Below are 15,512 nucleotides of genomic sequence, written 5' to 3' on the forward strand. Positions count from 1 at the left end.
AGCTGGCTGTGGGTGGAAGTCTGTAGGAAATAGGGGCTGAAACGCTGAGGACCATTCAGTCACAGCTGACGAACCGAGTTTTGAGAGTGACGAGTGCGTCGTGGAGAATTTCAGCATCTGTTGATGTGGTGGCTCTGTGCAGCGTTGTGTTGCACCCCCTGCGTGTCCAACGCTGCTGTTAGGACAGGAGTCTCTCCTTGGCTGTTCAGCAGCACGGTGTAGAGATGTCCCATATTACAGATGGCCAGTACATCAGCCCCCCCAGCTGCAGTTGCCCAAATACTGTGTAAAGATACTCGCTGTCAGCCAGTGCAACAACCCCTGTATCTGTGAATATGAACCCAATAACACTGTCCTGCCTATTGGATTAGAAATACCCAAGGATGACCGCAGGGGAGAGGATTTTGTGTTTGTGCTCTGGTTTGTCCTTCTTTATATTTGATAAAAAAGCTTGACTGAAATGTCAGATGATTGCAGTGTAGTTTTGCATTAGAAACTTGTGGGTTATCCAGTGGGAAAAATTCTTGGAAGCTAGAAAACTGGTAAATCACAACTAGGAAATCACAAGAGGCTCTACAAGTAGAAAATATTTAAGAGTTGTCAGGGTTGATTTATGGGGTTTTTTGTTTATTTTGATTGTAGTCACTAATTAATCTGTCACGGAGACAGTCCCACTTCCTTCTGGCCAGGAAACCACAGGGGTATTGCAGTGCTGGTGTTGATGATAGAATGGGAACGGTAGAATGAGAACACTGCTGATTGCCTCAGCCATCACAAATTTGGCTCTGAGGTTGATGTTTGTGGTGTTAAATGCAAAGCTCATTGCACCCACTACTCCTGCGATGTCAGTGATGGGGCCAGAAAGACAATTTGCCTTTTCTGTGCTTGCTGCTGGAGAGGAAGGATTTGCGCTTATTTTCCTTGTTGGCTCTTATTTTCTTGTGTTTAGTTTACATGAGCTAATCTCCATATTGAAGGGAGAAGACACTCAGCCACAAAACAATTAACTCTTATCTTGTGAGGAGGTGATCTCATGTCTAATGCTTTCATCCAAGTAATGGGAATCAAGTTCCTGGGGCCCCTGTCCAAGCTTTTCTATTGCTTGTAGCCGGGATGAATCGCTTGAACACAGTAAGCCCCCAAAAAGTTCTCTGCAAAATGAAACTAGGAAATTCCACTTTGCACTTCTCCGTTCACATCTGTAAAGTATTTGGAGATCCTTGAATGAAAGGAGCTACCCCACATTATCATCCTGACCACCTACATACTTTAAAGTGTTGTTGGAGTGTGATGCTCTGTGAGCTCTGGGTTGCTGAATAATCCTGCTACCAGCCTAGATTTGGCAAACTTACATGAAACAGATTCATTTGGTCTCAAATTTCCACCGGAATGACTGGATGCAACCCAGCAAGATCTCTCGCTTCCTTTAGGAAAGGAAGCAGAAGTTGTTCAGAAAGAACACGCTGCTTTGTTGTAGCCTGTGTCCACGTGTGAGGAAACCTGTGAGTACAAAATGCTGTGATCTGCGGTCTGCTGAGGTTTCTTATGCAAGTCCATAATGTCACAGGCAAATTTGGTTATTTGGGGAGGAACCTTTTGCGTTGCCACAAATCTCTTGCAATCTGGGAGTTTCCTTTTCATCTGGATGTTCGTGCAGAAATTCTGTCTGCTTCCTGAGGGTACTTCAGCTTCTCATGGAAACCATTCGTCAGTCCCTCTGCAGGGGTACCTCCCACCCTGTCAAATCACTGCCGGCCCAAGGGACATTTGTCACTGAAGTGGAATGTGTCAGAACCCACAAGAAAGCCAGGGGAGCAAAGATTTACTCTTCTAATGGAATAATAATATCAAACAGATGTCAAATTTCTATAGCTGGAGACCCCTACAGTTGGGAGAAAGGGCTCCTGGTCTCATAATAGCCACCTTGTGATGAAATGAGGAGTGTGTCAGAGGCTTCGGAGTTAGCACTTAGACTATTTTGAAATAAAGTGTGACTTCTGGGCAATTTTAGAAAGAAAAGCCCCTCCTGAAACACCTGGATACATTTCTGCATTTCCCTGCTGCCTAAGCCTCCATTCATTACTCTTTCACCAAAAACACGTCGAATGACTGAGCTCTTTAACAAGAGCTCCAAACTGTGCATTTTTCTCCTCTTGGGAGGCAACTACGTGCAAAATTTAGCCCGTTGAGCCTAGCCTAGGACTGAATGAAGCAGCCTGACAAATTGCCGTTTTCACACAATGAGTAATACGCTTTGTATGGGAAAATACACTGCTTCAGTTTTCCCTCTCCTCAGTTACCACGGCAAAGGGCAAGTCAGTCTTATTCTTGAACTGGTACATTTTTGTTTTCTGGAATAAATATTCACCTAAAATGTCCAAGGATAATAATCAGTGTAACCCACAGAATTTCTGGAACTTGCCTATATGAGCAAATTAAGGTCAAAATCAAAATGCGATGGGAGATGTGCTGTGCTGGGGCATGTTCTCTGGATTCTGCAGAGCTTCAGCCCAGCCTCTACAGTAACAATATTCTTTAATCTTCAGACCCTCTTTCAAAGCAAACTACCACTGGAAATTTCTTTCTTCCTTCTCTTTTCCTCCTAAACTGGTGTAGAAACTGGAGACCAGTTCCTTATCTGTCTTGTTCCATTCAATCCTCCTGTATTTCATCACAGCTTGGTGGCTCCACGGGGCCAGAGGTGTTGAGGGTGGCCTGTCCCCGAGCCCCAGGCTCTGTTCCTGTTGCTGGCCTCAGTCCCTCGCTGGCAGATGCTGAGCACATGGCCTGAGACTCTGAGAGGCACCTCCACACGCCAGCAAAACATGTCACAGGAGCATCATTGGACTCTCATAACTTCACTCCCCTGTCCTTTCCCATCAGGGCTTATTAAAAGGGTGACCAGGGGAACAGAAACTTCCTACCAGCCTGTGCCAGCAGAGCACAGAAGACATCAGGAGGTCAAGCATTTGGTTTCCCAAAATGGGAGAAGAACGAAAGTAGGTCTGCCAAGTTTCTTGTTCCTTGTGCTTGTTTAATACCTGATTTCTCTTTGCCTAATCCCTTCCCGGTACTTTCACCCACAAACGTACCAAGTCAGGTCCCATGTGCTCTCCAACAAGCTGAGTCTGCTCCACAACATGCTGCCTCTGTTTCAGCAATTCTCCAGGGTCGTGGATCACAAATTTACCAGCACTTCCAGAAACAAAATCACCAATACAGGTGTCCGTCTGTTATATTTATTCAGATACTCTAGTTAACTTGGCTAATTGATCCTGAACAACTACACTGAAGTCTCTAGGCACCGCTGGCCTCCACAAAGCCCTCGTGTAATACTGCTAAGACCTGAAGTCCCTCAGCATCTGTGTGTCTGCTAGGAGATGTGCAGACCATCACCAGTGCTCTGGCAGGGCTGATGGGAGAGACTAATTCCAGCCCTATGGGAATACAAGGTGGATATTTTCCTTGCCCGTCTGTCCCCGTTGCCATGCCCAGAGGGACTCTGACACCATCCAAAAGAGAGAAGTGATGGTGATGGGAAATATCCTGTCAGGTATCCTGGCTTGATGTGGGATGAGCTTGTCAGCCAGCTCCTACGATCTGCTTTTAGCCACTGGATATTCAAAGTCAAGGGATAATATTTAGATTTCATTAGCTCAATTTTCTGCTACTGAGGAATGATTGAGTTCGAGATGTGCTGCTACAGAATCTCTGTTGCAATAGACTTTCATTACCTTGCCTTCAAATCCTTTAGGATAACACAGTTACAGATGTCAAAAAGCCCTTTGCCCTGGGCTTTCTGTCTGTGCTTCCCACCTAAGCCGGGTTTACCACAGCTGGTTTAGAAAGGTGTAGATGGAGAAGATCTGTTTGGGTGGCAGGCAGGTGGTGAGGCTCCATTCGTTGTCTGTCAGAGGGCAGCTCAGGGCTACACTGAGGGTCAGCACTGGCATGGTTGCATCTCCTGCTCATGCCCTGATCCCAAGAAGCCCTGTGCCTCCAGCCACAGTTGTTCCTCAGACACACTGCAAGGAGGGTGATGTCATTTTTGCTTAAAAACAGTAGAATGGCCATAGCAGCCGTTAGTGCCGGTCTTAGTGCTTGGGAGTTATAGAATCACAGACTCACTTTGGTTGGAAGAGACTGTCAAGATCATCGAGTCCAGCTGTTAACGTAACACTGGTACTAAACCATGTCCCTAAGAACCTCGTCTAAATGCCTTTTAAACCCCTCTAGGGATGGTGACTCCACCACTGCCCTGGGCAGCCTGTTCCAATGCCTGACAACCCTTTCCATGAAGAATTTTTCCCTAATATCCAATCTAAACCTCCACTGGTGCAACTTGAGGCCATTTCCTCTCGTCCTATCACTTGCTACTTGGGAGAAGAGACCAACCCCCTCCATGCTCCAACCTCCTTTCAGGCAGTTGCAGACAGCGATCAGCTCTCCCCTCAGCTCCTGTTCTCCAGGCTGAACAGCCCCAGCTCCCTCAGCCGCTCCCATCACACTTGTGCTCCAGACCCATGGGACATGCTGCATGAAAGAGCTGGTTGTTTGGGGGGAACTGGGTGCAGTTTTGCTGCTATACGGACTACAATGAAGGTTGACTATGATTTTTCAAGATTTTTTTCCCCATGAGCGTTGTGATTGATCTTGGTTTGATCTTGCCCCATATCCTGTCTCTAACAGTAGCTCATAGCAGATGCCCTGGCATTTGATAGGAATAAGCAGTGAACCATCTTTGGCACACCCCCACCTTCCAGTAATCCCGGATTCAGGGATTTCCTCCTGTCTTTGTGCTTTGAGGGTCTCTTTCATTTAGCAGTCACTGAACCCACAGCAGGCTCCATGCCTCAGAGCCTGGTGGCTGTGGTTCTGTTGGCAGAAACCTGGTGGGACTCCTACCCAACGTCAGGAACAGTCTGCAGCCTAAGAAGATGGTGAGGCAAGCAGCAACTCCTGTTGCGTTCATGATGCAGCTCCCTGGTGTGGGATTTCTAAACCCTGGACCTAGAGCTCTAAATTTTGAATTTGCTATGATATAAAAGATTAGCAGATCCCATCTGTTGGCTCAAAACCAAACATTCTAGCATAAAAGCAATTGCATTTTTGTCTCACTCATGACGACCATCGTAGCTGCTACAACAGTCATGATTTCTTTTGTGGATTCTTGGGTCCAGCTTTCACCATGCAATGATTATCTGGTAATTAATGAACATTACTCTTGCCACTTCCATTTAAAAACATAGTGACAGATATGATCACGTTTTCTGACTTATCTCTTCATCTCTCCCTTCAACACTAGTAGAACTATTTAATGACTGATATATGTGTTGCTATTAAATCACATTACAGTACTGAGTGAGGCTTTGAAGGGTTTTTTCAGTGTTTTCAGAACCAGAAGGTCCACTTTTATTTTAATTTACCAAACTTCTAGTTTTCATTGTCAGGTTTTTTTAAGGGAAAACTTGCCTTCCTCTTAGCCATGTGGAAGTATTAAAAATTAAAGGCTTTTTCTGATGTTAAGTGTAACATCTGTCTGCAGCCTGTAAGCAAACAAGTGTTGCAAGCGCTCCCTGCAGACACCGGTGCACTTGCCTGGCCTCGAGCAGTAAACCCATCTCACTGTTGTCTCTTTACCTGTCTGGCTTTTCTCTTCCTGGCCAGAAACTCATACAAATATGCAAACAGTGCATTCCTGATGTGAGATTTCCCAGACGTGAACAAAACTAAAAAAGCCTCAGCCTTCTAGGACGTATTAATACTTATGCTTTTGTGTACCTGGCTATTGCGAAGACCCCAACAACCACACCAGAGCTGCCGTTCGGGGCTGTCAGCGGGCTCAGGGGTGGGAAAGAGCTGGGTCCTCAAGAGCAAAACCAAGCCTGGACTCACGTCTTTTTTTACACGGGATGAACAAAGGTACTTTCTCCCTCTGAGCCTCTTAGCTTGGCACCAGTGTTTGCTTATTTAAGACTGCTGGTTCTGTCTCTGTTTCTAATGTAGATGAAAGCATATCTTGTTCTGTGCCTTGAGTCAGCCTTGGTGTCAGATGGGACGGTCTAATTTTCTTCCATTCTTGTTTGTGAAAACTCAGTTTGCAAAGACCTTATGGGAACAGTGTGTCTTTCCTCCGTCTGAATGCCCCAGCTGGCCCTGGACCCTGTTTCTGCCCACCTGCAGCACACTCGGGCAGGACCCCATAACACTGCAGAGGCACAGGCTGCTTCCCCTTCATACTCAAGGAAAATGCAGATTCTTAAAGTTGCCCAGAGAGGTGGTGGATGCCCCATCCCTGGAGACATCCCAGGCCAGGCTGGACAGGGCTCTGAGCAACCTGAGCTGGTGAAGATGTCCCTGCTCATGGCAGGGGTGGCACTGGATGAGCTTTGAAGGTCCCTTACAACCCTTTACTGAAATTTCATTTTTCTTGGAAATCAGAACGTTGCTGGTGTATCAAGCAGCAGTAAGAAAGTCTCAAGGACAAGGGCAAGGACAATTTGGCTCTTCTCTGCCTGGTTTAATCTAAGACTATGAGTTGGAGTTGCAGCGCATCAAAGCAGACTCCTTACGTCATGAATGACTGAAAGCAGTGCTATAAAATGCTGAATTCAGGCAGGGAGTAGAACCTCCTGCCCATGATTCTTTCCATAAAGGAACTGGACCTTCTTGCATTTTTTTTTTTCATACATGTAGGAATGTTTTATATTCCCTGCTCATGGTGAACAAAAACACCCTTTGGATACTGGTCAGCAAAGGCACTGCACAGGTCCTCAGGCCACTCTTGAAGTCCTGACTTGTGCAGTTTTGTTCAGATGCTTCTCAAATGTTAAATGCTGCCTCATGAGTTTTTTCCTCTCTGACCTTGTGGCTGATGATGAGGCTGGATGAACTCGAGGAGGTGCATACAAATGAGCATGGAAGAACCAAGTTGCATAATGAAATTGTTCAGGCAATTGAGAAGTCTCTTGAATAAAGAAGCTAAAAGCAGTGTCATCAGGATAACATCTGTCTCCTTCTTCTGGGATTCACGTTCTTTTGTTCCACACCTCGTGCTCATCCAGGAGAGATGCGTATCATCCTCTGCAGGGGATACGGACTTTACTACCAGCATCTTTCCTGTTAACATAGCCCAGAGATGCAGTGCAGTTGTAGGTTGATAGTAACAGCACCAGAACAACAGCACAGTGATAAACAAGTGTCAATCCTACACTTGTTTTCCAGGAAATGGAATAATTTCTTAAGAAAGATTATTGGGTGGTATTTTTTTACAACAGACTTGTACTATTGTATGTGTTTAGCTCCTGGAGTCATCCTTCATTAGGGTGACAGTCTTATACCATTATTTTGATCAACAGTGTATTATTTCTTTAAAAAACCTGCTGTTTCTGCAAAAATTGCTAGGCAGGGGCTGGAGATCAGATTAAAATGAGTGTATGGAACCATTCTGTAACACTTTTCTCAGTGAGGCTATTTTTACAAGAAGATTTTTGCAAGATATGGAAGAAAAAGCCAGACTTTGGGTCATAATTATGGCACAAAACCCCCAAATATGCAGACTAATGAGACAGGAATATAATCTTTACCATGAAAGACAAGTGATTTTTTTTTTAATGAGGAAGAACTGACAAAGCACATCTTTTTGTTTCCAGCACTGTGAGATGGCTAAATTGATTCCAGAGGTGGTAGAGAACAGGGTCCCCAGATGGTGGCCCAGCAGCCAACAGCGAACCAGGAGAAGTGGTGATGGTATTAAATAATGACTCTTGTGGTGTCACCAGTTACAAGACAGAAGTGAAGAACTGTTTCTAGAGATAAATCAGATTTGGTGTTTTATCTGAAAAAACAAACAAACAAACAACAAAGCCTTCAGCAAAGGATATTGAAGTTTACACCTGACGTTAACCCAGAATACAACAAACCAGTACAGCAGAGTTTGGGTTGTAACTCCAAAACGTCTCGTTTTTGTTGAAAAGTGTTGTGGTGGTTGAGGGGGCATTGGTGTTAAGACATCAATCTGGATAATACTTAGTAACCATAAAATACTTCGTTGTTACAGTCTCTCTCCATTTCTCTCCAGAGAATGTCTGAATTCTTTCAAAACTGCCTCTGTCAGGAAGGTACAGAAATGTAGTGTTCAAGCATCCTTTTGCACAGCCTGCAAATGTAAGAATTACTTATGCTAAGGGGAAAGCTCTGGTTCCACAAGGAGACATAGGACTGCAGAAATCCGAAGAAATGCAGAGTGTGCCCAAGAAGAGTGGGAACAGCTTTGAATCCGAAATCAGAAAGTCAAAACCCAAAACTTTCCTTCTTTGAAAGAGGAGGGAGGAACTAGAGAATGGAAGAAACCAAACTGGAGATTGGCACTTGCCCTGTTTCAATGTACCTTGTCAGTCTGAAGTCCTGACAGTCTACATTTGAGCTTTCCTTTTAGATAAAGGCAATTAGATCCTGGGTGTTTAACTACTTATGTCCCAGATGCCAAGAGGATGATAGAATGCTCTGGAGAAGGTGAGTCACTGTCAATCAGGATGAAATTACTGAAGGGAGCCAACCTGAGATGGCCACGTCTTTCCTGGGCTGGAATACATTCAGTCCTGGTGGGACCTGCTGCTCTTGGCTTCAAATGCTCCCTCAGGCTCTGAGCTGAAGGTTGGGAGGTGAGTCACAGGGATCGGTAGAAGCATGGAAGGATCTATGAAAACAGGCAACGAGCCAAGCAGACTGACCTCGGGAGCCTCTTCCTACCATGGCAGTTTGCAAGGTCTCTCTGCAGGGCCACCCTCAGTTCTAGCCACAAATTTAAGGATGTTTAAATGTGACAGAGGGAATCTTCTGAAGTCCTTGTTCAAATTCTCGCTTTACAATCACTTTTTCTAAAAAGAGGCATCCTGTACCTACAGACAGCAAGTGTGGTGTAAGTGCTTTGGTGTCTACTAACTGGGACTGCGTTCATATCAGATCTCACAAGTTAAACAGAGCAAACTTTCTTAGCTGGTAAGACAAGAGCGTACCTCACTAAAAATAATTCTTCCAACAAGAAATTGTTAATTTTCGTTTCTTAATGGAAACTACAATGCTTTGAATGAAACACAATAATTGTAAAAATCAGTTTTCTCAAAATCCATTTTTCATTTTTAAAACATTAACAATGAGTAGACTGGCCAGTGTATTTCAGTCCATCGTGAAGTATTTCCATGTACCCTGATAGGGGACCACTTGGATACCCTACACAAGGGATGGAACAGGGCAATTTCTGTAGAGAAGAACAACAAAGGAACTGCAGCCTCTGAGGGAAAGTAGAGCATTGCAGTTGAAATGGTGATAAGCCAGTCACCAAGGACACATAACATATATTTAAGATCTTTCTAACCCGTGGTGATAATTAAATAACATTAGATTATCTCTCCTAATTTAGGTGTCTGAAGTTACACATCTGAATTTAAGTTGGTGATCTTAGACTGTCTTCACAGAGACTGGAGAAAGAGGCATCTCCAGAGACGTTATCTACTTCCATTTTCCACCTAAACTAGTTCAAAGAAGTTGCTATTGGACCTGCCTCTTTCCATTGTCTGAGAAGGTAGCCAGAGTTGTCTAGCTGTACCTTACACAGTCAAAGTTTATTCGATATGTAAAGGTAGTGGAAGAAGTCCCATTCCGCGTCGTATTTTATTGGCTGACTTCCAGTATATGTAGCAGCTCCCTGGCCACCCTTTCCCTTTGCAGTAACAAGTGTTCTCCACCTTCTCTCCTGAGCTGGATTTTTTTTTTAGCATTGTTGCATATTAAAGCACTTCTTCGCTCCAGTCCCAAGTTGGCTACATTTCACTTTTGGATGCTACCCAAATACTCTTCATAGAGCGCTCTGAATTCCTTTGGGATGAACCAGGTTACACAAATCTGAGTCACTGTGCTGTGGAGAAAGGACAGTAGAACTGACTCATCATGTTGATACTCACAAGGATATTACTGCAAATGGCCCCAGCAGCTGTTTTGTTCATAACTCTTTGCCAAGTTTACGCTTAGGCTGCTCAGGTCGTCCTAAGCTGAGGTATTGCAGCCACCAAAGTATCGTTAGGAAAGAGCAGTAAGCATGGACTGGTGGATTTCTAAGATGGCTCACTAAGTCATGTGCCTAATTTGTGACTGATTTAACAGAATCATGGAACAGTTTGGGTTGGAAGGGACCTTCAAAGCTCATCCAGTGCCACCCCTGCCACGAGCAGGGACATCTTCACCAGATCAGGTTGCTCAGAGCCCCGTCCAGCCTGGCCTGGGATGTCTCCAGGGATGGGGCATCCACCACCTCTCTGGGCAACCTGGGACAGGATTTCACCACCCTCAGTGTAAAAAATTTCTTCCTCATGTCTGGCCTGAATCTCCCCTCTTTTAGTTCAAAACCATCACCCTGCAACAGACCCTGCTAAAAAGTATGTCCCCAGTGTCCCCATAATTTCAGTGACTTTGAGCAGCACAAGTTCTTTAAAGTCCTCTCAAAACCCCAGCAAGGCATGTAGTCCTTGAGGACTAGGATCATCATCCCTAGATTCCCATATTTAACTGTGAGTGTGAAATATTTGGTTCTTTCATTTGAAGCATCCAGTGTTAGGGTCTTATTATGACCAATTTGTGGTCTTTAATAATGAAAATTTTAGTTCTCGCATTATGCAAAGGCTCACATAGGCTCACAAAATGTGGTTTATACTTTAAAAACATCAGTGGACATATTGCAGAGAAAAAGAAAACAATCTTCAAAAAAAATCTCGGTGAAAAGAGTTTGCATTCCAGCACTGTCCTGTCATACTGAGGGGCAGGAAAATGAAGTGTTTATGGGCCACCATACTGTCCTTGTGCTCTGCCTTATAAAAAATGATCAAAGACAAAAATAGATAGAAGTGACCGTGCACTGTCTCACACTGCAGACCAGGAATGTGAAGTGAGGAAAGAATTCTGTGCTTAAAAGAGAAAAAAAAAAAAAAAAGTCCAGGTTAAAACTCTTGGAAATTCGAGCATGTAGTCAGGGAAACCCACCCACCTGCGCCTGTGCTCTTTGGAGAGCTGGTCACACATACATTAATGCTGCCTGAGATCATTGATTTTATTAAGCAAGTCAGTAATGTTATTTCCTCAGTGATACAAATAAATAATAGGACTGGTGTTAGAGAAATAGTTTCTATAGCAACGGAAGTTGCTTAAAGATTTGCTAATTCTTTGCTGTGAGATGTTAGCAGATGTTCTGGACGGTGTGTCATCTCCCTCTTAACTATGTTTTCCTTACACATTCAAATGATGGGTAAGAGGTTCAACCATTAGAGAACTGGTTTTCACAAGCACTTTTTATATTGTTTATTTGCACAATTTCCTTGGATATCCACAATGTTCATTTTGACTGCCAAGACTTTACATACCGAAAGAGACCAGGGAATCTTCATCTATTGCTTTTCAGAGTGTTGCTCAGCATTTCAGAAGAAATTGTGATACTGGGTGTCTCCATGAGAGCTGCCAGAATCTGCGGTGGGGAGGCTTAAAGTGCATAAACAGTCTGTCCCTCAAGTACGTGGCGTAACTTGTAGTTAGCAGCACACTGGGTACAATTTAAGAGCATCTTATAAAAAGAAATGCAAAGTTTCAATACACTCCACTTGTAATGTAGCCTGTCATACAGGGTGCAGGAAAGAATTTGTCCTGTTCAAAGTCACAAAACCAATGGCAGCAGTTGTCCTGTCTGTTTAAGAACCTAAGTTGAACGAGGGCAAGTGTAGGGTCCTGCACCTGGGGAGGAATAACCCCAGGCACCAGGACAGGTCAGGGATGAACCTGCTGGAAAGCAGCTCTGCAGAAAAGGACTTGGGAGTCCTGGTCAACAACAGGTTGACCGTGAGTCAACAATGTGCCCTTGTGGCCAAGAAGGCCAACGGTACCTGGGGTGTATTAGGAAAAGTGTGACCAGCAGGTCCAGGGAGGTTGTTCCTCCCTCTCCATTCTGCCCTGGTGAGGCCGCATCTGGAGCACTGGGTCCAGTTCTGGGCTCCCCAGTTTAAGAAGGACAAGGAATTACTGGAGAGAGTCCAGCGGTGGGCTACGAAGATGATGAGGGGTCTGGGTTATGAGGAGAGACTGAGAGAGCTGGGGCTGTTCAGCCTGGAGAAGCTGAGAGGGGATCTCATCAGTGTTTATAAATATCTCAAGGGTGGGTGTCAAGAGGATGGACCAGACTCCTTTCAGTGGTGCCCAAAGACAGGATGAGGGGCAACGGGCACAGACTGAGGCACAGGCGGTTCCATCTGAACATGAGGAGAAACTTCTTTCCTTTGCGGTGCCAGAGCCCTGGAACAGGCTGCCCAGAGAGGCTGTGGAGTCTCCTTCTCTGGAGACATTCAAACCCACCTGGACACATTCCTGTGTGATCTGCTCTGGTGAACCTGCTTTAGCAGGTGGGTTGGACTGGATGATCTCCAGAGGTCCCTTCCAACCCTAACCATCCTGAGATTCTGTGATTTCTGTGATTTAACATACTAATTATAAAGGAGACGCAGATGAGCTGTGGCTGCTCTTGCAGCCTGCAGTGGTGCTCCCTGTGTGTGTCTGTTTCCCCCGTCCCCTTCCAGAACTCTGCTCTTGTCAGACTCGGCAGTTCCCTGCTTCAGGGTCTTTCTAAAAGGTTGGGAGATGTTCTCTCATCCTTATTTATTCAGCTCAGAGACAGCCAGGCCAGCTCTCTAGTTGCATGCATGAGGGATAGTGGTCCCTGTGTGATCTACTCTGGGTGAAGCTGCTTTAGCAGGTGGGTTGGACTGGATGATCTCCAGAGGTCCCTTCCAAACCCAACAATTCTGTGATTCTGTGATTCAGTCCGAATATTCCCCAATTTTTAGAAACTGCATGCTTGCCCTGCTATTACCGGACAATTATGAGAAGTTTGTGATTATTTCCTGTCTTTTGACTCTACGGGTCACTAGCTCTCATTGCGTGATCGTTACCTGCACAGGAGCTCAGTGGAGAGAAACATTTCCAAAGCACAAAAATGTGGCTGTGAAATCACACCGTGAAGCACTCAGTCTGTGAGATCCTACAAGCGGGCTTTTTTCTCATCTCTTGGTCACCTACAGTCGAAGTGGGCACTTGATGGTGTCCCTTTAGCTGGGTTCCCTTTGCAGTCAGAGCTGCTGTATTGCAACAGTTCCAATATCCACTGCAGAAGAGCATCTCCTCCACTTTGAGATGCTCCTCAGTAAACATGCCACTCAAAATTTGTCGTACCAATGGTCCAAAGATGCATATATATTTTTATATATAGGTATGAATATATATATATACAAGAAGCCTTTTGAATTATTAATACAATTTATTCATGGTAATTCCACTTTTCTGCGTGTGTGGACCTTGGGAAGGGTGTGATCCTGTTTGCTGTTACTGTGATGCATTTCTCTTATGATGCTTTTATCTCTGCACTAGAGCTACATTGTCCTGGTAAAATATGTATTTATCATCCTGTGCTAGAGAAATGTTTTTATTCATTTTTACTTACCCTTTAACTTGCAGGTATGGCATTAATTGTCTGATCCAGTTTGAAGATTTTGCCAATGCTAACGCTTTTCGTCTCCTCAATAAATACCGCAACAGATACTGTACATTCAATGATGATATTCAGGGTAAGTACTGTTAGTAAAATGCAAATTTCACCTTCTCATGAGGGCAGGTGATTAAGATCACAAGACTGTTTATTATTCAGTACTCAGATGTGTGATAAATTTCAGAGTTTACATATGAGCATTTAAAAATATAAACAAAAGCGTGGCTGTCTCAGTTGAAAAGTGAGTCTCCATTGTTTTGGGGAATTTAGCTGTTCACTGCAGAAATGTTGTTCAAGAGAGAAAATAGATCATGTGCTTTAGATTATGAAGGTAGTTTAGTTCCATTAATTTTCTATAATTTAGCTAAAACAATGATGACGTTTTGACAGTTATGCAAGGCTTTCAGTTTCCACGAGCCAGGTAGTCATTAGCTGATCCTGGCACTGGCCCTCTGTTGTTGTCCTCCTTATTACAGGTACAAATAAGAAGGCAAACCAGCTTCTTTCCCCTCCTTGGATGTTAACTCCACCGTGATCTGAGAACAGATATGTTCTCCCCTAGAGTGGTTCAAATAACTCATCCAGCGCCAAAGGAAAATGACAGCAGCAAAGCTGGGGTTATGTCCAGCACATCCCCCAGGTCCTGGGGGCCTCAGCAGAACTTCTCAAATGCGCAGAGGGGTGCAAGCTGCTTGTTGCTGGCATCCTGGTCTGCTGCTGGCTTTGCTTTAAACCACCTGACAGGGACGGGACCTTCCCAAGTGATTACAAATAACCAGTTCTTCTCCTGTGAGTCCCTTCATCTCTTCTTCTTTTGTCTAGTCCTGCTTGCAACATGCAGAAATTCCCAAGGTTTGTTGATTTAATTATTTGCAGTTGGTTGGGCTTATCCTCACTCGTACTTGAAAGAGACAGAAAGAAATGCCAGTGTCATTTTTCACACAATGCTGGTTCTTTTGTGAGCAAACTTGCCAGCACTATTTCTGCATCTGCAACCCATCTAGCAATATTTGGCAGCATGTGTGACAGCTTGTTCATGTCTGTCATGACACAAGAAGAAGTAAGACCCTGGCTTGTGGGAGTATGGTTGGTGTGATGGGACGCATGGTCCTGCTCAAAGACACTTCCATGAAGAGGGTTTAGAAGCAGAGGAGCTTAAGGCATTTCAGAGAAGGTGAGATAGATACTCCTTTACAAGAAGACTCATTAGGTGTTCTTGTCACCCACAAAGTGTGGGTGTTGGTCTCTTCTCCCAACTAACAAGTGATAGGACGAGAGGAAATGGCTTCAAATTGCACCAGAAGAGGTTTAGATTGGATATTAGGAAAAATTTTTTCACGGAAAGTGTTGTCAGGCATTGGAACAGGCTGCCCAGGGCAGTGGTGAAGTCACCATCCCTGGAGGGGTTTAAAAGACGTGTAGACGAGGTTCTTAGGGACATGGTTTAGAGGTGGACTTGGTAGCGTTAGGTAACAGTTGGACTCGATGATCTTAAAGGTCTTTTCCAACCTAAACAGTTCTATGGTTCTATAATTCTAAAAGCTTTCAGTGGAGAGAGCAGCACAAAAGAAGAGAACACAGGAGATACATTTTTTAACTGAACTCTTGAATGAAGGAACCAAGAGCTCAAACTTTTCTAGAGATGGACAGATGAAGCCCACAATAAGAAGCCGATGATGTAAAGTTTTGGTTTGGATTAGTTGCTCTCTCTGCAAGTGGAAGGGGACTCCTCATTCAAAAGGAAAAGAAGCCAGACAATGTGGCAAATCTGTGAGCCTGGATGTAGTTATGCTTTGGGGTAACTCAAGTGAACTGGAAAGTTTTCTTGGTGAATTGGAATAGTTTCTTTGATTGACAGAGAGAAGAGAAAGAGGATATGAAAGCAGAACTGAAGATTCCGAGTGGGAAGCAGGGATTGTATTTTTTGTAGTTTCTT

General features: G+C 44.4%; 1 protein-coding gene across 1 annotated transcript in view; it reads left to right on the forward strand.

Moving 5' to 3' along the window:
- ME3 (malic enzyme 3) overlaps positions 1-15,512 on the forward strand; it is a 137,436-nt gene that overhangs the window by 105,514 nt on the left and 16,410 nt on the right. Inside the window, exon 7 of the mRNA XM_065640207.1 lies at positions 13,546-13,655. Coding sequence (XP_065496279.1) covers positions 13,546-13,655 — 110 coding nt within the window. The remainder of the gene's footprint in view (positions 1-13,545; positions 13,656-15,512) is intronic.

The sequence above is a fragment of the Caloenas nicobarica genome, chromosome 1, assembly GCF_036013445.1.
Source record: "Caloenas nicobarica isolate bCalNic1 chromosome 1, bCalNic1.hap1, whole genome shotgun sequence".
Taxonomy (NCBI): domain Eukaryota; kingdom Metazoa; phylum Chordata; class Aves; order Columbiformes; family Columbidae; genus Caloenas; species Caloenas nicobarica.